General features: G+C 46.8%; 1 protein-coding gene across 1 annotated transcript in view; it reads left to right on the forward strand.

Annotated features, from left to right (window-relative positions):
• Positions 1-26,154, forward strand: part of LOC144120716 (high affinity nerve growth factor receptor-like) — a 121,372-nt gene that overhangs the window by 88,834 nt on the left and 6,384 nt on the right. The window contains exons 4-10 of the mRNA XM_077653373.1: positions 829-897; positions 2,348-2,517; positions 21,082-21,390; positions 21,520-21,702; positions 22,969-23,079; positions 23,681-23,775; positions 25,469-25,757. Of these exons, the coding sequence (XP_077509499.1) occupies positions 829-897; positions 2,348-2,517; positions 21,082-21,390; positions 21,520-21,702; positions 22,969-23,079; positions 23,681-23,775; positions 25,469-25,757 (1,226 nt within the window). The remainder of the gene's footprint in view (positions 1-828; positions 898-2,347; positions 2,518-21,081; positions 21,391-21,519; positions 21,703-22,968; positions 23,080-23,680; positions 23,776-25,468; positions 25,758-26,154) is intronic.

Raw genomic sequence — 26,154 nt, forward strand, 5'->3', positions numbered from 1 at the left:
ATACTTGATACACTGCCTTCCATTGTTTGCGATTTTACCCCACTTGCTTTGCTCTAGGAGATCCTCCCGACAGTCGCGTACTATGGGACCTCCTTCTGTACTGATTTTATTGTATTCACTATTACTGTGTGCGTTACTCAATAAAATTGAACTTGAGTACACATGAAGCCGACTTCTTTCACACGGTTGCTCTGCGCATGAGAACTTCTCTTCACCTTCCCTCTTCCGCGCTGCACTGATTTGAAACAAACCGCCGGCTTATACCACGCATGCGCAGTTAGTGTTGACGACAGGTGCAAGCTCACACCTACCACTTCGCATGCGCAGTTGGCGCCTTGCTGAAGCGGATCACGTGACCCAGCGTCTAGCGGGCACGGCGGCGCCCCGTGCACTTATTCTCAACCAGTTTTCTGGATATCAGACGAATTTTTGCGCGCTCACCAGAGGGGGCCACGTCTTGAGAAAAATGCGGATTGCTTAAATTTCCCCGGGGCTTCCAAATTCTCTGCTTCTTACATGCGCCATGAGGACTGTGCTCTTCTGTCTAGCTGAACAAGACTGGGGGGGGGGGGGGGGGGGTGATAGTCAAGAGAAGGTAGCGATTTACAACCTTAGGCATACGGTAGGAGCAGCTGGAAAACGACAGGGTCAATTCGAGAAACATGGGAGAGGCATTTGCCCTCCAGTGGGCGTAGCCAGGCTGATGATGATTATGACTGGGTGAAAGGGATATAAGCACGCCGCTATAACGGGACGCCGTATTGTCACTGACGTGACAGTCTCCGAAACTAGTGGTAACAAGTGTGCACGCCTTGGATTCCGTTTCAGTGACCTCAGGTTCAACCACATAGAAGCGATTGCGTGGACAGCCATCGAAGGACTGCAAACTATCGAGCTGTAAGTATGCTCTCCTGCTTTCCAGAGGGGGTCTTCAGGAGATTTTTTTTTTCTTTTTTACCCGGAGGAGAGAGGGAGGCTACGTATCTTTGCAAGACAAGTACCAAGCAGTGGCTCTAGAGACTTCAGCTCGAAGCGCGTATGTTAGCTGCCGCCAATTTCTTGCACAAAAAAGCAACATAAAAATAGACGCAGATATGAAAAGAACAGTTTGGCACTCTGGCATACGGTGCTGCAAGAAGAAAAGCCGGGAAAATAAATGGGGCTTCGCAGCACTTCATTCGTGGTCCATAGGGCTAAGCTGAAAGAATGACGGCTTATAGCACTCGGCTGCTACTAGTGCAATGAATACAATCAAAAGAAAACAGGATCGTGGGAAAACTTGGAAATAGTCTTCTGCCAGACGCTGCCAGAAGTGCGGAGGTCATCCGTGTTCGAGAAAATATTCTCAGCTGCGCGGACCATAGATGAAAAGATACAGCGGCGAAGCTCAGCGTGGAATTCAATTTCTTTGCGCCTAAAATGGAAAGCCACTTGAATGTGAGGATTGAAAAGGCGGCGCTGACCTAATTCTGCAGTGAGCACACAAATATCCGTTTCACGTTCTTGATATCCGTGCTTTCCAAGCACGCATCCTTGCATTGCCTTCAATATTTTCGCTGTCCTGTGATTTCTGTGAATTGATGTTCAAAGGACTAACAAGCATATGGCAGTTGTGCTAGGTTTTTTTTCGTTGTCCTCCCCTGAAGTAAATCAAGGACATTTTTTATGCGTATAACAACATCAATAAACATTCCGTAACGTGAGCGCACTAACCCGGCAGTTATTCCTCACTGCAACAACATATCTCACAGATGATACCTCCCATTACTCGAGGAAGAAATGGACTTGGGCAAGGCATGTAATGACAAAGCAAGATAACCGCCGGTTCTTAAGGTTAACGGAGTGGATTCCAAGAGAAGGCAAGCGTACCAGGGTGTGGCAGAAAGTTAGGGGGGTGGATGAGATTAATAAGTTTGCGGGAATACGGTGGCCGCAGCTGGCAGAGGACAGGGTTAATTGGAGAGACATGGGAGAGGCATTTGCCCTGCAGTGGGCGTAGTCAGGCTGATGATGACGATGATGTTGATGATGCCTTCCCCGGCCCTTTATTCATTCCATCTATCGGGCGATAGATTCTGACAGCTCGTTGGTCACAGCAGTGCAGGCTTAGACATTACTTCTAGGGCCACCCCTAGCAGTATGGTCCTGCTTAACCAACGCTGCACATAATGGCCCAAAAAACGTTCTCTATCTTTCTCTATCAGTGGGAAAGTTCGTGCTCGCAGCTCTCGATCGAATGCGACTTTAGCGTCGACCGTTAGCCTTTGTCTTAATTGCGCTGTGTGTCGCCGTAATACTCAGTCCCACTCACTAAAGTGGCTCGCCTGTTCGCCGCAACTATGCGCAGGCTGATCAGCGACAACAAGCTGTCGTGCAACTGCAGCAGCAAGTGGATCCAGCTGCAGATCGCGCGCAACAGCAGCATCTTCGGGCCTCTGGGTCACAAGATCGAGTGCTGGCCACCAGAGGGCAGCTTGGAGCCGGTGCTTCTGGCCTCTTACCCCATCACCGGATGCGGTGAGTGTCTGCATGCAGACGACTGACTATCTGTCTAGTCTCTTCTGTCTTCCTTTATGAAAGGCGTGAAACTGGGACGCTGTTCGTAAGGCTCGAGCTTAACGCAGTTTCGACCCCTGATTTCCCAGCATGCTCCTGAACCACGCCAATACGGTGGTCAACGAGAATGCAGCCTAGGCTCCGGCCAGCCGCGAACGTGTGAGCAAAAAGGGTCTTGCGAGCAACGGTCTGGGTTATTAAGAACCCAGTCTGCGCATCCTCGTCTGGTCCAACCGGCTTATCACTGTGTTGCAGCAACTGTCTGCGTTGAGTGGCAGACGTACGAAGTAGATACAACCGTGTAGAAAAAAAAGTGCAAAAAGGTTCTCAGAGTGGCGAATAAGTGTCAATACTGATTACTTCGCAACGGCAGTGAAGCCGGAATTGTGGCCAGCAGGCTGGTATCGGTCTATGATCCGGCTGCCTTACAAGATAAACAGGTTCATTTAAACTACACAAAGGTACTAACTTTAGCCAGTTGTTAAGCATACTTGATGTGAGACAGCACACGAAATATGAGGAATGAACGGCGCCGCAAAGCGTTCACGAGCAAGTCACTGTTTAACACCACGCTGGACAGAACACAACACAGAAAAGTCACCGGTTCTTCTTTCTCGGTCAGTATTAATCTTCCTTTGCTGCATCAAGTGTAGAAATCATCAAATTCTTGTATACAATTTCCTAAACAACGCCGGCTCTGCCCCCCTTGTTAACCGCAGAAGCTCCGAAAAATGTCAGGTGTACATTGCTAATAATAATTAATAATATTTGGTTTGGGGGGAAAAGAATGGCGCAGTATCTGTCTCACATCTCGGCGGACACGTGAACCGCGCCGTAAGGGAAGGTATATATGAGAGAGTGAAAGAAGAAAAAAAAATAGAGGTGTCGTCGTGGAGGGCTCCGGAGTAATTCCGACCACCAGGGGATCTTTAACGTGCACTAACATCGCACAGCACAAGATGTCAGTGCACGTTAAAGATCCCCAGGTGGTCGAAATTATTCCGGAACCCTCCACTACGGCACCTCTTTCTTCCTTTATTCTTTCACTCCCTCCTCTATCCCTTCCCTTACGGCGCGGTTCAGGTGTCCGCCGAGATGTGAGACAGATACTGCGCCATTTCCTTTCCGCAAAAACCAAATATGATTATTATTATTAACGTGCACTGACATCGCACAGTACACGTGCTTGTTACATTTCGACCCCCGAAATGTAAGGCGCACGCGATGCCATTTTAACGCCCTCGCATCAATCAATAAGCCAGCGCCGAGGCGTAGGCTTCGCTTCATGCTTCACCCAAAGACAAGCCGCAGGTTACATGGCGCTTCGTACTCAACAAACTTCCGGGTAGAGCCCTGAGCAATGCCATTCGTTTTCGAGCATCCGAGACGGCTATAAACAATTCTCAAAAAAAGATGATGGAAGCCCCGCAGCTAAATATGGGCGACATTCCATCATCTCGAACGTTGACTCGGTAAAGGAGCATCCAGACGAGCTGGCGTCGAGCTGTCCCACGGTATTCGTTTATACACGATGCGTCTCGAAGCTCGAAAACAGAGGCTGCGTCGCGTCAAGCTGACCTGGCCTGTCTGAGCGAAGTAGCGAGTTGCCATGAAAATGAATCCATTGCGGGGACGAATTTGGGCCAAGAAGGCTACTGTGAAACTTGCAAGCTGTATCGGACAGCAATCAAAGTACTTTTTCATGAAACCCTGTGTTGAAGGGATCATAAAATAAACTCGACACGAACTCCTGGGCGTTTCATTACTTTAGCATGGGCGAGAAATTAGGCCTCTTTCAATTCTCAATTCGTTTATACAGCAAGGAAAGCTGTCATTTTTTATTTTCTTTCTAAAGGGGCCCTGCAGCACTTATTGAACATAGTAAATAAGCCCTCCTAGTCTTTGCTCGCGTAGTCATGAACATATCCGTCAAAACTAACACCGCCACACGGTTATTTTTTTTTCTGGAAAAGTTCTGTTGTTGGTGAACTGGGTGTATTTTATAGCCTTGAAAGGTAATTTACTGAGCTAGAAAATTTTATACTGGCATTTACAGTCCCTTTAATTGGTATTATGGCTTTGTGACCTTCTATTTGCTTTTGGTGAGGCTCTCGAAGTTCGAATACAATGTCCTGAGCATGGTGCTTTGCAGCAGTCAGCGATCATAAAATGCCAAATCTCCGAGACCCCACGCAGGTGTCAAATTAAAATGTGTTCTTTATATAAACAAGGTGGACCCTTTTACATAAATAATTTTTGCCAGTTCTTTCAATTAAATGAGTGAACAATGCTGTTAATAGCTTAATCTTTAAACCAAATCACAACCAGTAAGCGGCTTTAGCGGGTGGTTGCGCTAAAGTTATAAAAGGTCAGCACGCGTGTAAAGGTATGCTCGCATGCGATCGCCATAATCACGCAGACCGCGGCGGTGAACCACACGCAATGCTTCCATGCTTCACAGGTGAGTTCATCTCGGCGTTGCCAAAGCACATCGCTGCCGCTACGCGGAACTCTGGGAATGAATCCGAGGCAAAAAGTACGCCCAGAGGAATTAGAGGACCTTCGCGAGGCGCCCCGAAACCCCCCTCTTTTTCCCCGACCCACTGACGCAGACTGGGCTGGCAGTGGCAAAGCTATAGGCATATCGTGCCGTGCGTCAGCGGTGATTTATCGCCATGCTTGCTTTGCTTGGTTGCTTCGGCTTAAGTACACACGAAAGAAAAACATAAATGGCCACCGCTATTCTCAGCGCCGGTTGCAACCGCGATGAGCGCCCCGCGCGGGCCTTTTTTCGCGGTAACGCAACCCTAGGAACAGGTTAACTCGAGGCGGTGTTTATTTTACCGGCCGGCCGTCGCGCTTGCGTATGTAGGCTGCGCGCGGGGCGGCGTTGTTGATCGTCTCTCCGCGCCGAGTTTTTCGTGTCGGCCGTGCAGTCGACGACGGCTCTGGCACGCTGCAAGGCTGCGTGGCTATACGCGGGGAGCGTGTCGTATACTCAGAAATGATTAGGAGTACCGCGGTGGCTGCATTTCGATGGGGGCGAAACGCAAAAGGCGCCCGTGTGCTGTGCGATGTCAGTGCACGTTAAAGATCCCCAGTTGGTCGAAATTATTCCGGAGACCTTCACTACGGCACCTCTTTCTTCCTTTCTTCTTTCACCCCCTCCTTTATCTCTTCCCTCACGGCACGGTTCGGGTGTCCATCGAGATATGTGAGACAGTTACTGCGTCATTTCCTTTCCTTAAAACCAATTTTCATTTTTTTTTCCTTGAATGCCCAGCCTGCCGCCGGTCGACAACTCCGCGATTTGATGTCGAAACCACACTTGCCGGGGCCACGCTATCATTGACATATGAGTTTTTTTGTTATTATTTGAGCGTCATGGTGGTGCATAGCTGTTGCTAAACGTGAGATTCTTGTTTCGGCTGGAAATTCAGCAACTTAATCACGCGTTGAGTGGACGTAGTAAACACCTGTGAGTCAAAATGGCACTACTTTCGAACCTGTGGAATGAGGAGGAAAAAATGGATTTTGGCGAAAGGAAAATACCTCAGTATCTGTCTCACATCTCGGCGGACACCTGAACCATGCCGTAAGAGAAGTGATAAAAGAGGGAGTGAAAGAAGAAAGGAAGAAAGCGGTGCCGTAGTGGAAGGCTCCGGAATAATTTTTACCACCTGGGGATCTTTAACGTGAACTAGGAGGGTATGGCGAGAAAACAAGGCACAAGCAGACGATGGTTACCATGGCAACCACCCGGAGGGCATAGTTATCCTGGAAGGAGGTGGGCGATGGTTACCGTTGGAGAAGGGTGTTATGACGAGAGCGTAGGAATATGCAGTCGGAAAATGGTTACCACTGGAACCATCCGGAAAGCGGTGATCGTGGAAGGCGGAGGTAAGTGTGGCGTGAGTGGAGACGTGTGGCACTGTACATCTGCGGCAGCTAGGGCGAAACGCGCTGCCCGCGGAGAGGGTCATCGGTTGGACCCCGCGCCTAGAGTGTCGAACTGGAGCGGACAGCTAGTCGAAAAATAAGTACGTGTGGAAAATTGGAAAAAGCTCTCGAGAGCTATTTATCGACATAAAGTCGCTCCCATATTCTCTGTCTCGCCGCATCGTGAAAACGTAAATACCTTAACAGAATTATTCCGGAGCCCTCCACTACGGCACCTCTATCTTCCTATCTTCTTTCACTCCCTTCCTTATCCCTTCCCTTACGGCGCGGTTCAGGTGTCCAACGGTATATGAGACAGATACTGAGCCATTTCCTTTCCCCAGAAACCAATTATTATTATTATTATTATTATTGTCGCTGAATCTCGCGTTACTCAGTGGTAAATGCTCTGCCAATACTTTCCTTTCAAAGTTGGAAAACAACAAAACCGGCTCAGGTCTCTGTTACGCTGAATTCTCCAAGAAACGTCTTAGCGAACGCACTTGAATTCACTCCTTTAGAAGCTTTCCTTTCCGCATTCGGGTATGTCTAATTTCATTGTTATATATTTTTTATGCGGCGGTTTGACGCCGACGCCATTCGTTTGTGTCTGCGCTTAAGATGGCGATTCGGGTATACCGGATCATACCGATGCGTTCTTGTTCACGACTAGAAGGAACGAAGCCCTCATCTGTGATGCTTGTAACCGGCATCGGCAGAAAGCCTGTGAGACTCAGACTCGTTATGGGACTCGATATTAACACCGAAACAGTCCATTGACTTCCTATAGACTCTATTGCCTTCCTATAGATCTCCTTTTGTCTATTCATAGTCTAAAGACTGCCTATAGACAAAACACTTTTTTCGACCCTCGCACAAGGGTTGACAGTATTGTTAAATAAAAAAGTGTATGGCCATAAATCTACAGATTTTCTATAGGCTGTTTATCGGATTTGCATTGCCTATAGACTGTTCTCTAGGGCTTGTCTATAGAGAGTATATAGACTTTATAGACAGAAGTATATGGACAGTCTATAGACTGTCTAAAAAAATTTTGTAAGGGATTGAGCACCTACGCAAGTGCAAGGGCAGGGCCTGCACACAGACCATGTGTAGAACAGAAATGGCACACGCTGTACCCACGGTATTTGCAAGGAACTTGAACGATTTTAATGGCTTCCCTACCTTGAGAACGACAAGAAAGCGTTCCGTTTCGATCACTGCGTCCGCTTTGATACAAACGCTTCCCGCGCTCTAACATTTGGTGGATGATATTTTAATGTGATGGCATTAGTGTTGACACACGGAAAGCCCGCCAATGTGCGATACGAAATTCGCTGATTGCTCGAAAGAAGTCACGCGACCTTGTGACGTCATCACAGTCAGTCCAGCGGGTTGTGAGCTACCTAATTTCTGGACAGCAGCCTAGATAGAGAATCTAAAAAGCATATGTTACATAACCAACTGCCAGCACCGCCACAGCATAGCGGATACTTGATACTGGAGCTAACAGTCCGAATGTGGTGGTTGATAGACCGAAAACTGCAAAAGAAACTGATGCAAGCACATACAAAAATTGCAGCAGAGGCTGCAACAAATGTTAAAGCAAATGCTAACGCATTCCGATCTTAAAATCACTTAAGCGTTCCCATAGTTTCTTTTTTTTCTGTTCTTTTTGCTTTTTTTAGTGAGCGGATGTTAATATATACAAAATATCGTCTGTATAAAAATTTCTTCCATCTTTAAATAGACCGCCTTCCTAAAAGCTAGCCAGTTTTCGTACTTTAGGCGAAGACCGACATGGTAAACCTTCACCGACCAAGAATAAAGCATAAAAACGCGTTCATAAACGGAAGCAATCAATTTCCTGTTTTTTTTTCTTTTTGAAGTGGTGGTTATCGCATGCAGGCATACAAAGAGATGATATATGAACGGTAAAAGGTTTATTGAACGATTCAGTCAAGCTCAATTTAATTCTCGCTATAAACAGGACCTGTCACCGAGCATCTAGTAATGAAGCGAAGATTAACTATAAGCACCGTTTCCGGGACTCGAACTGTTATCCTATAGACTCCGATACCCGCAGCGTACCAAGTGAGCCACAAACCCGCTATAGTTTGTATGCGCCCGGTGGTGTTAATGCGCGTTTGTCCAAGCATGCATAGATAATGCGCGAACATGGCAGCGAAAGAGATGACGAATGCCGTGGCTCCTCGCAATACACGCAGGCCACCGCTCTAGTTCCCAGTGATTTCAAAGTTGATGTTGCTTACATCTACGCAGAACAACCTACATTCCTCTCAAGCGGAAGAGAAACAACAGCAGATAGCCTTTAATACACTGATAACACCACTGTCAAGGTCGCGCAGTCAGCGTAATGCATCTTGTTTCTCCTTTACGACTAAGACCTGGCACGAAAAACTAGTTAAGTCGCCACGTTTCCTTAGCCTGGCACGGCTGTATTCAGACACCTCTCACGTTTTCATCCCGCTGACGTGAACACATCGGTTAAAGCTTTAACGGTTGCAAACTACTTGTCACCGGGGGGGTGACGCATGCAATCCCACGTGTAACAGAGCGCAGGGGCCATTCAGTGCGCGATAAATTGCTCCATTCGGCAGAACGAGAGAAAAACGACCGCATTCGAAGACAGCCAGAACGTCTTTCGGCGAAATCGTCGGGGCGACTTCCGGGCGCCAAGTCCGCAGTGGGACGCTTGGCGCGTTGGACCGTGTCCAGGAACATCGGCGCCGTGACGCCGAGCTCTTCTGCTCGTCCAAAGGTGGTCCCGCACGCTCTCTCTCCAAACAAGCCGAACAGATGTCGACATGGCGGCGTCCTCCTCATCGTTGGGAGGAAGAGGTGACTCGGGCGCATTTAGCACCCTGTCGCCGCGGAACAAATCGCGTGAACCCGCGCGGAGCGAGACTGGGTCACGCGGCACGGCCCTGTCGTGCAGGAGGCACGATCGGTCAAAAATGTCTAGATCATTCGGCAACCATTCATATGTTGATTTCCAATGTAGCCATTATTAATGTGGAAACCCTGACAAAAATCGTTTATAGCGAGTCTAAAGACCTATTATAGACTCCATTGCCTTTTTATTTCTTTTTGTCTATTCATAGTCTATCTACTGCCTATAGAAAAAAGTCTACTAAAAATGTTTGGCCATAACTTTATCGATTCTATGTAGACTGTCTATAGGATTTGTATTGCCTATAGACTATTCTCTAGGGTTTGTGTATAGAAAGTTTATAGACCTTATAGATGTCTATGGACAGTCTTTAGGCTGTCTAAAGAAATATTTGTTAGGGTCGATAGCTGAATAGGGGTTTTGAGTTGCCGCCTCAACCCCTTCAGTCGAGAATTATCGTTCAGTCGGAGGAAAGTCTTCAATATTTCGCATTTTTGTGACGAGCACGCTTAGATGGCACACAAAAATATTTCATTCTCCACAATGATAAGTTACGTAACTTTCACGTTCAGTATCTAGAACCACGATGCCGATTCAGAAATTTGAAAAAAACTTCGCTTACCTTCGATTAGAGCGACAAAATTTTGATCCCTCCAGAAACCGAAACTCTCGCATTAAACGTTTTTGTCAGCTTATTTATTTTCGAGACTAGACCATGCCTTTTTATTCTCCTATTTTATTTACCACTGTTGCCTATGTGTGTTGATTATTTGTATTACCTTTTTTTTTTGTCTGATTGCTTGCCGTCTAGCTTGTTTCACTCTGTATTACCCGTTGTTTTGTGATGCTTTTTTATTTCTTCTGTTTGGCTGGCCGTCATCTTGCTGTCATGCCAACTTGCAAGGGGTCGGGACCTTGTCAAGCTGTCCGAGCTTTTAGTCCCGTAGTCCTCCTTTTCTAAGGAAATTGATTGATTGATTGATTGATTGATTGATTGATTGATTGATTGATTGATTGATTGATTGATTGATTGATTAATTGATTGATTGATTGATTGATTGATTGATTGATTGATTGATTGATTGATTGATTTCGACAGCCTTCAATTTCCAAATTTCTTCCTGCGTCCTGAAACGAAAAATCATCAGGTTGATTAATTAATTTTAGTCGAATATCTGTTTTTTTATTCCACTCTGTGTCCCAAATAATACCCGCCCTGCTGTGCAATCAACCTTCAAATATTGCACTTAAGTATCTTTCACGGTTTTCACCTGCCCTGAATAATTTTAAGTACCTGGTATAACATCTGTATGATCAGCACGAGGTAATGAATCAATACAGGCCGACTTAAATTTGTCGTTAGCGCCCCTTTAAGATAAAACGTCGGTCCTCGCTAGGCGAGCGAGCTAGCGCGCATGCGCGGAAGACGTCGTCGGGGCGGGGTCCTTCACCCTGCGGGGGCGACAGTGCCAGCGCCGGAAGCCCTCGCTTGTCGCGGCACATGTGCAGCGTCACGTTCGCGCATCGCAATCGCCCACCGAACGTGACGAGTGGGTGCTCGCTGAGGCCCCTCGCCCGACGGCTCGAGGCCAGAGCCTGGAGCCGTGTACGGCTTCGCTCGTCTTTTGAAAGGCTCCTCCCAGACACCTTCTTCTCGTCATAAGTGAGGGCGGACGGTTGACATGTTTGGCGCGCTCATTTCAGGTGTTAGGAACGTTCCCTCGTTTTAGTTGTCACGTTTGGCGCTCAGTTCAGATGTTACTGGCATCGCCTTGATTTCGTTGTTTTTAATTTTCATCGCCTCATCAATCAGCGCTTTTTTTTTTGCCGAAATGAATTGCTTTCTCTCTTGTGTTGATCCACGCGGTGTTTTTTGGCACAATAGGGCGATTTTAGGGTTATCGACCGAAAGCAGTGCCGATGCAATTACGTTGCTAAGTATATCTCCTGGAAAAGACGATGGTTCGTCGGTGAAAAGGACGTTGCAGCGCGAGGAGCTAGCGCACGAAGCGAAATTTGGCTGGCTTAAAGTAATTTGCGTCGTAAAAAGCGTGTAAAGTAAAAATAAAGAGCTGGCACTGCAGAGTAGTTGAGCTCGTTTGATTAGGTGATCACTTTCGTGTTGTTTAGGGCTTAGCCGTGGAGGCAGACGCACAGGTAGATTCGGCAGATTATTCGCTCGGTACTGCGTTGTTTAGGGGATCTACAGCTTCAAATTACACGAGATTTAATCATACCGGCAACAGCTTGCCCAAGCTTTGTCCTTTGAGAATCGCCGCAGCAAGACAAGAAAGAAAAACATGCCCGCGAAAGTGCGCTACGCGAGCGAGGCCTGTCTGCATTGGCTCTGCGGCCCTGAGTGCTCGTATTTAATTGAGAGTGCTTTTTGGGCACTTTTAGAGCGCTCTTGAGGCGCTCTTTGGATGTCATTGGGACGTTCCGCGCTCTGTTTGTGAGGGTGGACTCTAGCATGGTTGCTGAAGCGCTCCCTCTCATCAGAGCTGAAGACCACGCACCACACCCACTTCTAATGCGTTAACATTAGTATTGGTATCTTCGCATTAAGTGACCGCCGTCGGAAGTTTGAAGCCTGTAGAGGAGGAATTAAAAAGAGGAATGGCACAAGCGCGACCACTTAAAAACGCAAGAGCACGCGAGAACATGCACGTGCGAGTCAGAGTTCGAACGCATACAAAGTAATCGACCGACCTGCTTGCACGTACTAATAAAACGCGACGCAATAAGATTTTGCGCATCTTGAAAGAGAGCATTATGCATTCACCTAAAACACAGAAATTTAAACTTCTGAAAAGGAAGGGCAAACATCAAAAGCAGGCTCAGAGTTATTTTTGAGGCTGGATTTCCACGCCGTCAACCATTGACGCTGTATGGCATCGAAGGAGCAAAAAAAAATGGAAAATTGATGGCTATTGGACATCTGATTTCAAAATTATTTGAAATGATTGGACAACGCGCAAAAAAAAACTCTTGTCACAAATAATATTCTAATTGTCATTGGTATGAGTGAATCCAGCTTAACTCAGATCGGCAACGTAATCAGAGCCCAAATGCTAACGCATACTCCTCCGCATCAATCGCATTGATCGCCTATCATTTTTTTTTCCGCGTCGTGTGCGCTGGGCTTGATTCGTCCTTGATTGTAACCCCAGCTGACTCCACAGTGAAGCGAAGTTAGCGAAACACTCAAGATGTTCAGGTACTCGATCTCGTGCAAATTCGACTGTATCAGGTAGGCAGAAACAAACTCGCGTTCTCAGCAAATTTATTGTAATAGAGCAACAAGACCTTGGGCGACTTTGTGCGACTCACGATCCTCGCATCCAGACGCGACACAGCTTCTTTCAATTCCTCTTTGTCGTCTTCACTGTCGCTATCATCTTTGCCAGTGCCGGTGATATCTGCGACTATCTTCTGCCATGCGACTATCTTCTGCGACTGTGTCGTAAACGTGCGACAGACACCAGAGGGAGCTTCGCCAACCTCCGCATCGCTGGTCACTACGTTACTACTACGTCACCATCACTACGTCACTGTAGAGTAGCACTGTTTTCGTAGCAAAAAAAAAAACATGGCTATGCTTTTCCAGCTGGCGTGGTGCACCCTCAGAAATGGATACAAGTACGAATCTACTAACCCCCCTCCCCCCCTCCTTCAACTTTCCTTTGACTCAGTCTTGTCCTTGATGAGGCAAGCAGGCATCCTCACAAACAAGCCCGGCGCCTCCGCGTGCGTGATATATCTGTGCATCCTCAGAGGTGGTGAAACGCCCTCCTCCGGACTCAGAAGTGCATTTTGTGTAGTGAGCGTGATTTCGCTGGCGTGGCCCTTGAATTATAATGCACTTGCTTCTCATAGGTAGGCCTATTTATTTTAAGCGATTTATTTTGCAATAGAATTCATAGCCGAGCTGACGCTACTTTAGGTTTTCATTACTATATCCGATATATTGCTCTAAGCGGTATCATTCGAGTCAGTTTGATTGTATCCATAAAATCTCTGCCCGTTCGGAGCTTACAGCACATCCGCTGACGGTCTGCCATTTATGGCGTGGTTTAAATACGCGGAGTGTATTGTTTTCATGTTAAACTGGCTCGCTTTTCATTGTTGCATTTTTGTTCGTTTAATTCATGGTAGTACTTGCCGATGTAATCTCAGCACTTTCCGTAACACTATTTCCTGGTACAACAACTAGACGTATATAGTTTACTAGACGAGAGCGCAAGAACTGCAGATAACTTTTTAAAAAGATGCGGGAAATGTAAAGTCGGCGGAAAAACCGTTTTTTTTTTATCATGGTGTTTGGATTACTACTGATTCCCAAATGGACAGATCATTGTCCCCGGGTGTTCGAAGTGAAACGCGACTGCAAACAATGGAAAGCATCAGTTTATCTCCGGCAAATATGTAAATCTTTTTGTAACCTCCTTTGCTTTTTGTAATCTCTTAACCTCATGTTTCTTTATTTTGTTTCTTTTGTCACACGTGCCACCCTCAAACTAAAAATTGATAAAAAAAACTTCCGCATGATCCTGCTTTTCACGCATAATATGAAATGGAGGATGCAACACGAAAAATGATCCGGGCTCAAAGTGCTTAGTAAGTCCATTGGGCTCAGATATTTAAAACAAAGCACATATCACGCACCATGCGGCGGAAGTCTGAAGTTTATCCGAAAAGCCACCGGATCTATCGCTAACATCATCGTGCTTGAAATGGAGGTTATAAAGGGTTACAGCGAAACACAATAACGGGTACTTTTCATGAGCTGCTTATTCACTGAGAGCGAGGGTACTGCTGACAGATTATCGCAAGAGTTAGTTTTCTTCAATCCCGAGTATACCTTTCGTCTACGATTATTGTCTAAACTAGGATGATTTATGACTTTTCAAATTCTGTTTAGATCGGAAAGTTGTAGTGGTCAAAAACAACCCGGTGTGGGAAACTGTGCCTGGGAACGCACTAGGTAAGGCTCTCCCGTTCAGCTCGCAGGCTTCATCCATTCCCCCGAACCTCTTATCGTCTCCTCACCCTCGATCTCTTAGCTCCGACCGACACGTCCATCCCGAGCACTTCGGCGGAACTTTCACGCTGCATTGCGGTTTTCGCGTGAGGAGCAACGTGAGTTGAAGTGCGCCGAGGGGGACAGGGGAGGAGGAGGAGAGATGGAGGGGGGGGGGGGGGGCGAACCCAGTTCCCGGCTGCCCTTCTGCCACGTCGCCATGTTTCCGCCTGCTGCCGTCGGCCGCCACACCGTCGATCACTCGTGGCCAGTGAAAAGGTTCCACTCTAACGTTAAGCGCTGACGTGAAGCCAAGCCTGCTGTCAGGAGCGGAGGGTGCGCCATTAGCGGCTGCCTTGCCTTGGCGTTTCCCGCCGCAGGAGCGCATCTACCGTGGACTGATGGCGGCGTATCACGGCATCCGCAGCCTAACAGTTGGCGTGGCATGCCCTCGAGCTCTGCTCAGGCAGTCCCTTGGCCAGGGACCGCTCTCAAGGTTAAACGCCGTGAGACAAAGCCTTACGCTGGCATGGCCGATATTCGTGGTGGTGAAGGGGGTGATAGTGACGTTTAGGGGCAGGCGAGGTTAGTCTTACGTTGAACACGTCAGCAATTGTTCCATCTGTATCCCTTAGTCACTGCAAAATATAACTCCCACCAATGCCCAAAAGGGCCAGTGTCCTCTACGAAATCAACAGTAGTTCTGCTATCGCACGCCTCTTAGTTCATGAAGCTTAAGTGGGCGATAGTGTCCAGTAGTCACTCATTTCACCTCTTCAGGCTGCTCATAAAACTATCGCTTTCATGAGAAAAGCACGATCACCATTATGAGAAAGTTTTGTACAGTCAAGGACAAAAATGTACGGAATGCGTGTTTGAGGGAGAAAAAAAGAATTATTTCTGCCTAGCCTTCCTACCCTGCCATGTGGTATTCGTTGCAACAGATGTACAGCACGAATGTCTTCTCATCTTTCCAAGTTTCTCAGTGAATTGGTTTCTCCGCCCGTTCAAGAATGGACGTTTTTCTTCTAATCTGCATTCCGCAATAATAATAATAATAATAATAATAATAATAATAATAATAATAATAATAATAATAATAATAATAATAATAATAATAATAATAATAATAATAATAATAATAATAATAATAATAATAATAATCATTGGTTTTGGGGGAAAGGAAACGGCGCAGTATCTGTCTCATATATCGTTGGAAGGGAAGGGATAAAGGAGGGAGTGAAAGAAGATAGGAAGAAAGAGGTGCCGTAGTGGAGAGCTCAGGAATAATTTCGACCACCTGGGGACCTTTAACGTGCACTGAAATCGCACATCACACGGGCGCCTTAGCGTTTCTCCTCGATAAAAACGCAGCCGCCGCGGTCGGGTTCGAACCCGGGAACTCCGGATCAGTAGTCGAGCGCCCTAACCACTGAGCCACCGCGGCGGGTCCGCATTCCGCAAAATTTTGGCAATTAATCTAGGGCACCCACAAAGGCGCATCTCAAACACACAGGGGACGGCACGCGGGTGGGAAAGCAGTCTGTCTGTAGACAGCTCAGCACAGTGGCCTTCTCTCGTTATAGACCTTGTGTCTCGCAAGGAAAGCGCAGGTCCGGTCGAAAGAAAAAAAAATTTTGTGCCACGACCTGCTAAAGTATATTAATCCATGGAACTCTCACTGACGGCACGCCTGACCGAGTTTCCTGCGCAAGGGAATCTCCTACCACGTTAATCCGATGCGAGATGAGAGCGATTGGAAGCACACCGTAAATTCTTTGGGACTCCGTTTTCTTAGCCATACTAACAGATTGACGGCTGAATTTGTCCAATACAGACCGGTGCTGAAGAACTTCTAGAGCTGACTTTGAATCATAATTGCGACACTTTGAGCCACTATTCGCGCGTCTGGGCTCGAGTCAGAACTACGACACGTTGAATCAATATTCCTCTCTCAGAGGCTCGAGTTCGCCATTTCGAAATGAGCTTGGTTCTGCGGTGCAGGCCACAATATCGTCATTTAAAAATTTGTAGCTTTGCTCAGCGGCTTGAAAGATCAGGTGGCGGGACAGTAATGAAGCACGTGTTCTACACTAAACAGTTATGTTAGTCGTTTCACTGTGGCCCTGAAACAAGATGTGGACTGCCACCACAGACTAGTTTAAACCAGCACGTTACTGTACATTTGTTAGCACCTCCTTATAAAGCTAGGGAGGTGTACACCAAAGGTGGTAATTAAGGGCGAGGCGAAGGTCAGCTCGAAATTGCGCGGAACTGACGTTATGTGTGGCTTGCATACATTATTTCATGCCGTTGAGGCCTTAGTAAACCGCGTTGACATAGCCGTTTCATTCAGCCTCTCCAAATAAGATGAAGGGACAACAGCTAGCCCGCCTGCTCCAGCCGTTTCCATCGGTTCCGAGTTCATTCGGGCGTTTTGGACCAGCTGATTATGCGACATGCTTTGACGACAGTAAGTTGTGCGATTGCTTGTTCAAGCAGACTTCAATGTACTTATGGATAATGTCTGCTTCTATTAATCTTCGCTTTTAAGCAACAAAGGAAAACTGACAACACATCCTGCTATGCCTAACCATGCACCGAACCGCGTGGTGACATATATAGTACCGCAAACGCACGTCGTACATGCAAATATGGAACCAGCACAAGTTCGTCATAACATGCTGGGTGTTTCTGAGTTGTTTGTTTGTTTGTTTGCGTTTTGTTTTTTTGTTTGAGCAATGCGTCGCACGTGGTATTGCCCGGTGTTCAATTCAAATGGCAATAATCAGCCCTTTGACGGGGCCTTGCTTTTTTAGGTGCATTTAACGCATGAATTAATAAAACAGTCATAAGAAACATGTACGGTGTGATAAAATTATCCAACCGCAAAAATTATGTGCAAATATAGCAAAATGGTGGTTTGAGCTAGTTGGTACATATTCACAATTTCACCAGCGCTGCGACTAGGAACAAGAACAGAGAAGGAAGACAAGGACAAGCGCTACTAACAACTGAAAGTTTATTTGAAAAAAACACAGATTATATGCACACAACTGACAACCCAAAGCGCCTGCGCTTCCCCCACCAGGCACGCAAAAGAGTTAAAAATCTAGATACAAAATTTCACACTCATGTAAGTTTACAGATGGTGTGCTAACGCACGTGTCGATGTTCTTGTGAATGTGATAGGCTTCACACAACTCCCTAGTTAACTGATCTGGATGTCTGAATTTAATCTTAGCCCTGTTAAGCAGAGGAAAGCATGCTTTTTTGTTAGACACACCGGGTTTGTTTAGAAGACAATCTCTGAAATGAAGGGACAGATTTGATGAAGGAGCACCATTCAAAGAGGTTCTATGCTGACGTAAGCGTGTATTTATGCATTTACCGGTTTGCCCAATGTAACTCTTGCCGCATTTAAAAGGAATGTCATAAACCACTCCCTCTGCACATGGCACAAAGGTTGACTCATGATCCACCTGGCATGCATTTTTTCTTTTGCCTCTTATTTGCTTCTGTTCCCGGGCTCTTTTGTCAACAATAGCACAAACCTTGCCTAGTTTATTAGGGACCGAAAAGAGCACTTTTACCCCATATCTAGTGCCAACCTGCTTAAGCCTATGGGATAACTGATGAATGTAGGGTATTACCGCATACTTCGTTCTGTCATTGCCGGAATTTTCCTGTGCTTCATGTCTACCGAACGACTTCATCTTCTTCAGGATCTTGTTGCTAGCAAGCGCTATCACATCTTTGGGGAAGCCCGCTGACCTTAGCCTTTGAACTTGCTTATCGAAACTGCTGCCTAAAGTATGAATACATGACTTAGTAAGTGCAGATCCTAAACAAGACACTGCTATGCCACATTTAACTATTTTCGAGTGCCCAGACTGATAATTTAGCAAGGGCTTTTCCGACCGCTGTAGGAAGGACCAACAAACATGATTCACCTTTTTCTCCAATCTAATATCCAAGAATTGCAGCTGATTATCTTCCGGTAATTCAAAGGTAAATTTCAGACCAAACCCGCAGTTTTCAAAAGTCTTTAAAATGTCATTCACATGTGCCTTGAAGTCATGGGATTCAACAAAAACAAGATAATCGTCTACATACCGGAAGATTTGTTTTACACGGTTGTCTAAGTTAACTTTAATGCTCCTATCTGCATAGGAAAGAAAGATATTACTAAGTACCGGAGCCACTTTTGAGCCAATGCACACTCCTGTTTTTTGAACATATAGCCTGCCTTCCCAATCAACAAATGTGGATTTGAGATAAAATGACACAAGCTCCAAAAACGAGCCCACAGAAACGCCACACTTTGAAATGAATGCTTCTTCATCATTATCCTCTACTATACATTTCTTAACACACTGGAGGAGCCTATCATGTGGCAATGAATAGAATAAATCCTGCACATCAATACTAAACATATCACACCCACCAGGATTATTTAGTTTCAGATATTGCACAACCGCCTCGGAATTAGATACAAGAAACGGGTCTTCTACTGTCAGTGAACACAATTTACTTTGCAAAAAACTTGAAACGGCATGTTGCCGTAATTGCATAAATACACGCTTACGTCAGCATAGAACCTCTTTGAATGGTGCTCCTTCATCAAATCTGTCCCTTCATTACAGAGATTGTCTTCTAAACAAACCCGGTGTGTCTAACAAAAAAGCATGCTTTCCTCTGCTTAACAGGGCTAAGATTAAATTCAGACATCCAGATCAGTTAACTAGGGAGTTGTGTGAAGCCTATCACATTCACAAGAACATCGACACGTGCGTTAGCACACCATCTGTAAACTTACATGAGTGTGAAATTTTGTATCTAGATTTTTAACTCTTTTGCGTGCCTGGTGGGGGAAGCGCAGGCGCTTTGGGTTGTCAGTTGTGTGCATATAATCTGTGTTTTTTTCAAATAAACTTTCAGTTGTTAGTAGCGCTTGTCCTTGTCTTCCTTCTCTGTTCTTGTTCCTAGTCGCAGCGCTGGTGAAATTGTGCAAATATAATGCTATTCTGTTAAAAGAGAACAAGATAAACCGTTATTGTTGATGTATTCACTTCGCATTGAAAAGAACAAATATGAAGAGTTATAGCCCACCTAGTTACTCATGTCGGAGCCATGTTACGCGCCGCATTGTCCTCCGTATTAGAAACAGAGAGCAGAGCGAACTTTGAGCTTAGGATTCTGCGCTGGAGGACTCGTTTCGATTTGAAGAACATCTGGATACCTGTTGCATGCAGTCATAACGTGGCGATCAACCACTCGTTTCTTTAACTTTGCTCGTGGTCTGCGTCTAACTATAAAACTCGTAGAAAAATTTTATCCGGTATTTCTGTTGAAATAACGACTTCCATATGCTGTTTAGTTCCTCAAGTATTTCGCAAACTACATACTACAGAGTGTGTCTAATGTTATGAATTTCAAGAAAAAGAGGAATGGTATGTTTTGCGATAAACGCTATCATGTATATATGTCTCACGAATTGAAGAGCAACCTGATTGTCCTTCTCTGTAACGCAGATACCACTTAAGCTCGCGATACGTACTGAGGCGGATCCACAGTATTGCCAAGATATACAAGCTGTCCTGCGAAACATGAGCCATAAAAAAAAAGCCAATAAATAAGTTGTTACATGCTGAGAACAAAATAAAGGGCTTCATGCTGTCACCAAGAGCAAGCAGCGACATTTTTTTTTTTGTTCTACAGTTAGCGAGCAATCCTTAGATCTACTAAATTCTTGAGTCTTTGTAGACATTCTGTACATGACAAGCATGAGCATGACAAGAATAGGTGGGTATGATGCTTCGCACAATTTCACGAACAGAGCAATGGGAGCACGCGACAGGCTTTTAGTATGTTTTGTGTGGGCGTCTGCCTCCGGCGCATTACATATTCCGTAGTATATTACACTGATGGTTAGAAATAAACTCCAACAATTTCACCGCCATCATGATCCGTTAGCAATCTTGAGAAGACTAGGAGCAGATGGTTACCTCAACGCAGAACATTCGGTTGCTAGAGCAGAGGGGGTGAGTTTTAAGGGGAAATAAAGAAGCAATAAAGCAAGCTAAAAAAGCCAGCTATGGTATCTGCACTGTTGCAAGTATGGATAGGGAAGATTGAGGTAACATGAAAAGGAACATGAGAGATACATGCAGAGAAAGGCCCAGACAAAAAAAAAAGGCACATAAAGTGAGCAAGAATGGAAACGGAGATAAAAAAAAGAAAAGCCAAGAAAACCGCAGCAAAGTTCAAAGATTGTCCTCAACAGGCCTGGAAAGTCACTAGACATATTACAGCAGCAGGCGACGGGGCTGGGTAACGTGCAGGCTTGGACGGGACCTCTTAGGAAAGAAGCACGCAGTCTGTCGGAACTGTCACATGGGGTCACAATGTTGAAGACGGGTGGTGCTTGGCCCGGGAAAGGTCACGACAGGTGTGGAGTGTTGTTTCTTGTTTTGTGGACGCCATCCGCCCGTCTTAATATCGGTTAACAGGGTGGCGGACATAATGAGAGACCAGTCTATCCGACTGTTGGGCCACAATTACTGGCACCACTCAATAGATGTTGCTCGAGCTAGTGCCGGAGGGGAAAGAGGCAGCGACAGCTGTGAGACCTGAGCTTGCCCCCGCGCAGACGTGCCAAAGGTGGAGGTGGTCAACTCGAGTGCCGTGGTGTTCGAGCGAGAACGTGTGACGCTCACCTGCCAGGGCTGGGGACAGCCGCCGCCCAAGGTGCACTGGAACACGACGCGAGTCCAGGCGGCACCCTTCGACGTCAGCAACAGCGTAATCGAGGAGGTCGGCCCGGACGGCAGGACGAGGCAGGTCAAGAAAGCCGAGCTCATCTTACACAGCGTGGATGGCACCTCCAACGGCATGCTACGATGCTACGCGGACAACGTTGTGGGCCGGTCCAAGGCAGAAGTCAGCCTCACCATCTACAGTGGGTATATCCACGCTCGTCCTGGTGACTGGTCGAGTCATTGATTGATTGACTTACTGATTGAGTGATTGATTGATTGATTGATTGATTGATTGATTGATTGATTGATTGATTGATTGATTGATGCAGCGCCTCCTCGAATCACGTACATGGGCAAGGGCAAGAGCTACTACGAGCACATCAAGTACGAGGCCGTTGCCTTTCCCGAGTACAACTATACTTGGTACATCAACGGTCGCCCGCTGAACACGCAAGACGGCAAGGCCAAATTCGGCGTCCGTAACATCAACACAGACGCCGCCGTCTATATAGGCAAGTGTGTGGCCGATCGGCCGATTCCCGCGTGAAGTCTGCAAATGCCTCCGATAGGCGGCTTCCACTGCGATCTGTCCAGCTCCTACTCCACCAGGACGGTTTTATGTCTTAAGCGCCAGCGGTTAGATCGCGCTGTGTTTGCACTGCTCTGAGTTGGGGTTGCGCTGATTCGTCTTTTTTTTCTGCTTTTATTTATTTATTTATTATTTATTTATTTTTTCCTCAAGGGTCCCTTTCGGGACATTACATGACGGGTGGGGATAACACGGCAAAAAATATTATACATTAATGAAAAATGGACGAAAGTTATGTTGATGAATAGGCTTCCTCGATAGTGGTCTTGAACAGTCGATGATCCATGATGGTGGCCACTTCGGCCGAGAGGTTATTCCAGTCACGGGCAGTTTTTAAGAAAAATTATTGCTGGAATGTGGTGGTATGTGCACGTTCAGGGTAAACAGCGTTCGGGTGGTTATGGCGGGAAATGCGATGCACACGTGGAATTAATCGGTTGGCTTCTGGAAAGTTGTGAAAGAACTTATGAAATAAGCAGAGAAGTGCTGCGTGCCGACGGGTGACTAGCGTAGGCAACTGCAATCGTGATTTCAGACCTGAGATGCTGGTATGATAGGAGTAGACAGATGAGATGAACCTGGCGGCACGATTCTGAACTGACTCAATGGTATTAATTAGGTTAATCTGATGGGGATCCCAGACAGAATGAGCATATTCAAGTTTAGGTCTGACGAAAGTCTTGTAAGCGAGCGATTTGAGAGAACTTGGTGCTAGAGCAAGGTTGCGCCGAAGATATCCAAGGACATTGTTTGCAGAGTTAGTTATGTTGGTGACATGGAGAGTCCAAGTTAGATCATGATAGATATGGACGCCTAAGTATGACGCCTGATGTCATTTTTACGTGTGCATGCCTTTTTTTTTACTGCTTCTGTGCAGCTTCCTTATTTTGCGGCTTGGCTAGTACTCTACTGTGGCCGACTACAGCAAAAACCTGTTTTAACAAACCAAAGGAAATCCGACAGTTTTTCTCCCATCCGCGATTTTGCAGCCTTCCGGACAGAATGAAAACCCAACTCAGTTGCTCGAGTTCGTTTCTTTCGCGGTTTAACGGCTGCAGTTAGACGGAAGGGAAATGTATAGTTCTTAAAATTCGTTACATTTTAAGAATTTTTGTACCACTTATTTGTGTTATAACAGTGCTTAATAATACGTGATAATACTAACAAGAGGCTATGCTGGTCCGCTCAGGGTACTTGGAGTTCCAGATGGACCTTCCTTCCAATGCTGGGCTCTACACGCTGTTCATCGAGAACGAGTACGGCGTTGCCAACCGGAGCCTCGAGGTGTCCTTTCCACCATGTGAGGACTCCATTTACTTGTGCGCGGGAGGGGAAGAAAGCTCTGCAGTTTTGATTTCAGGCGCACTGAAGTTGACAGAAAAGCAGCCGCTGCCTAATCTGTAGTACAGTACCAGGAAGACATGAAAGAATCGTAATTTTAAGCAATATCAGTAAAAGTTGTTAACTGTTCATCAGTAATATTTTCTTACCCACGTCGTTACATAATAAGAAAGGAGAGTCATGAATAGTTTTAATTAAATGCTAATATGGGATGCCAACCACTCATCAAGCACAACTACTTCTCAAGCACTGGAGCCCTCAAATGGGATGAATGTTTACAGAATTCTGCGCGCTTACATTCATCAGACGCACCGATGGCATGAGGCTTTCTTGCGGTTTTAGGGCAGCGGTATAATGAACTAGATAGGTGGGGGCAACTTGGCGTCGAATCTGAAAATAGCGTCCCCCTGTATTCACGCATTAACGCAGCTATAGAGCTCGCAGGCTTTGTGCAAGGCGATAAGTGTAAATATCGAGGCCACAGTATGAGAAAGCGCCTACCATGAGTTGCACCCTCAGTGTGGTCGGTGCCAATAGGTAACGGAAAGTCGTTTTTTCAGTTCCCCAGAACGCCAATAACCAGCCACCAATAATGCCGGTGCCCTCCGGAAAGCCGCGGGTCCAGGAACGCGAAACAATGACAGACGCCGAACAGGTGAGGTGTGCATGCTTCTGTGTGTCGTTTCGCCAGTCAGAAATGCACCTGTACACCAGCTGCTAACTTATCACACATTTTTCGCAGCGCGGCAGAGGACATTGACGAAAGACAATCATTGCGTCGCCCGACTTGCCTGTCGTACGCCCACGTCCTTCTCGCGCTGTGAACCTTACTTGCTGAAATTATAGCACCTCATTTCCAAAGTCGGGATCGTCAGCATAGTACAGTTCATTATGCTGAAGTACTAAATAAGGCGCAGCGACATTATTAGTAACGGGCCCCTTAGAAGCCAGGAAACGTCCCGGACATTAACCGAGCGATGATGCTATGTTATGTGGATTTAAATTTCCAAAGCTCCACAAGGGCTATGAGAGACGCCATAGTAACGTGCTCTAGATTCTTTCCGAATATCTGGGGTTCTTAACGTGCACTGACATCGCACAGCTCACGGGCGCGTTATGCATTTCGACTCAGCCGATGATGCGATGAGGACAGAGACATGCAGGAATAGTGGGAGGGCAACATCAACACGTTCCTTGTTGTGCTCGCCTCTATAGACCCAACCAATAACCAAGAGATGACAACGCGACAATGCGGTCTTCTTGTCTCACGTCTACTATGGACGATTCTGGCAATCCCTCATATTATACGCGTTGAAACGCAAACTGTCCCCCGGTCCTTCTGGACCTCTTCTCACTTCTTCGCGGGCTCTAGCCGGAGACGTCGATGCCAGTGGCTTGGCGTTTTGCTGCACCAACCGGGCGCTCCGGGCGCTTCCACACCATTGGCTGCACCTGATACGAGTGCCACGGCAGGGATGCGCCGAGGGGCACGAAGGTGACGGGCCCGTCAGTGTCTCCACAGTGAAAAAAAGCGCGACTGCAAGGACCGCGGAAAAAGGGGGCCCACATGGTGTCTTTAAACAAAGAGAGAGAGAGAAAGACGGAAAGGCAGGGAGGTTAACTAGGCAGCGCCCGGTATGCTACCCTACACGTGGGAAGGGGAACGGAGGGAGAGATAGAAAGGGGAGAGAACAAAGGGAGATGATCACTTTTGCACATGTCCGTTGGCCGTTACTCAGTGTACACAGGGCACACACTGATAGTTCACAATCTTGCACTCAGTCCTGAATCCTTCAAGAACTTGAAAAGTGCCTTCAAAGCTGTCCTCTGCGATGAAGGCTTACTCCAAGGATTCAGAATCTTGGCTTCAGTAAGGAGGTCTTTAAACAAACTGTCTACTAAACATTGTTTAAACGCTTATCGTTGAAATCGCAAGTCTGTCGCTTGTGTAAGTCAGAGCAAAGGAGTGAAAACAGTGCGTGACTCTATAGTTGTCACTAAAGAAGGAATAAGCGACGATGGGGAGGATTATTAAGGATAGAACGAAGCTGTTCACTGAAAAGCAGAAAATTCCTCAGTGTATGAGAAATCTCTTACATGCGACGCTACGTCAAGAGGGCTTCCTTGAACTACAAGTAAATGAACACTTATCCTGCAGGGTGTGCATGACGAAGTCTGTGCCCAGTTCAGCTCCCCCGTTCAGAGAGGTGTTGCAGCTCCTTTGTCTGGTACACACTACTGCCCTTGTGCTGTGAACCGGTACTCCCCAGTACCGGTACTCGCCAAGAGCGTTTCGAGTAATGGTTTTTCTCTCTCTCCTGCACCATGCCCGTCCCGTGAACGAGCAGCACCAGCTGCCCATGATCGTGGCGCTCAGCGTGCTCCTGGTTCTGGTCACGGCGGGCGGCGCGCTGGTGACGCTTCGCTGGTGCCAGTTCCGACAGCACTACGCGGCCGAGGGCACCCCCTTCTCGACCTGGCTCTGGGATTCGCTGCGGCCGGGCGGCAGCGGCCGCCGATGCTTCGACCGGAAACGCGTCGTCGGCTGCGAGCGCATCCCGCTCAATGTGGCACGCATGGTTGAAAACCCAAACTACCCCGTGTACCACCAGGAGACGCTCAAGGGCGGGAAGGCCGGTGAGGAACCCGTCTGCCTATCTGCGAACGGCTGCTCGTTCTATTATGCCCCAGTGCTTTAGGACTCCGACAGGACGGCCCCGTGCATCTGGAGCATGTCCTTGGGCCCTGGAGGGATGCGGCTGCAGGTGCACGCGGGACAAAAGAATTATTAGTTTTCCTTAGAGACACGGGTTTGGTGGACACCCTTTGGTATTCATGTGTGTTTGTGAGGGCGTGAGTGTTCCTTTCACCCTTTCTTTTTTCCCTTTTCCTCTCTTTTTCACCCTCACCTGGAGTAACATGCTAGGCCTACAACCAGGCAGACCTCTCCTGTTCCATTAAAGTCTTTCTCTCTATGAGTGCAACTAGTCCGTATACTATCAGAAACTTTCAGCTCTACATGTGTTCTACCTGA

The sequence above is a fragment of the Amblyomma americanum genome, chromosome 2 (genome assembly GCF_052857255.1).
Source record: "Amblyomma americanum isolate KBUSLIRL-KWMA chromosome 2, ASM5285725v1, whole genome shotgun sequence".
In the NCBI taxonomy this organism is placed as follows: Eukaryota; Metazoa; Arthropoda; class Arachnida; order Ixodida; family Ixodidae; genus Amblyomma; species Amblyomma americanum.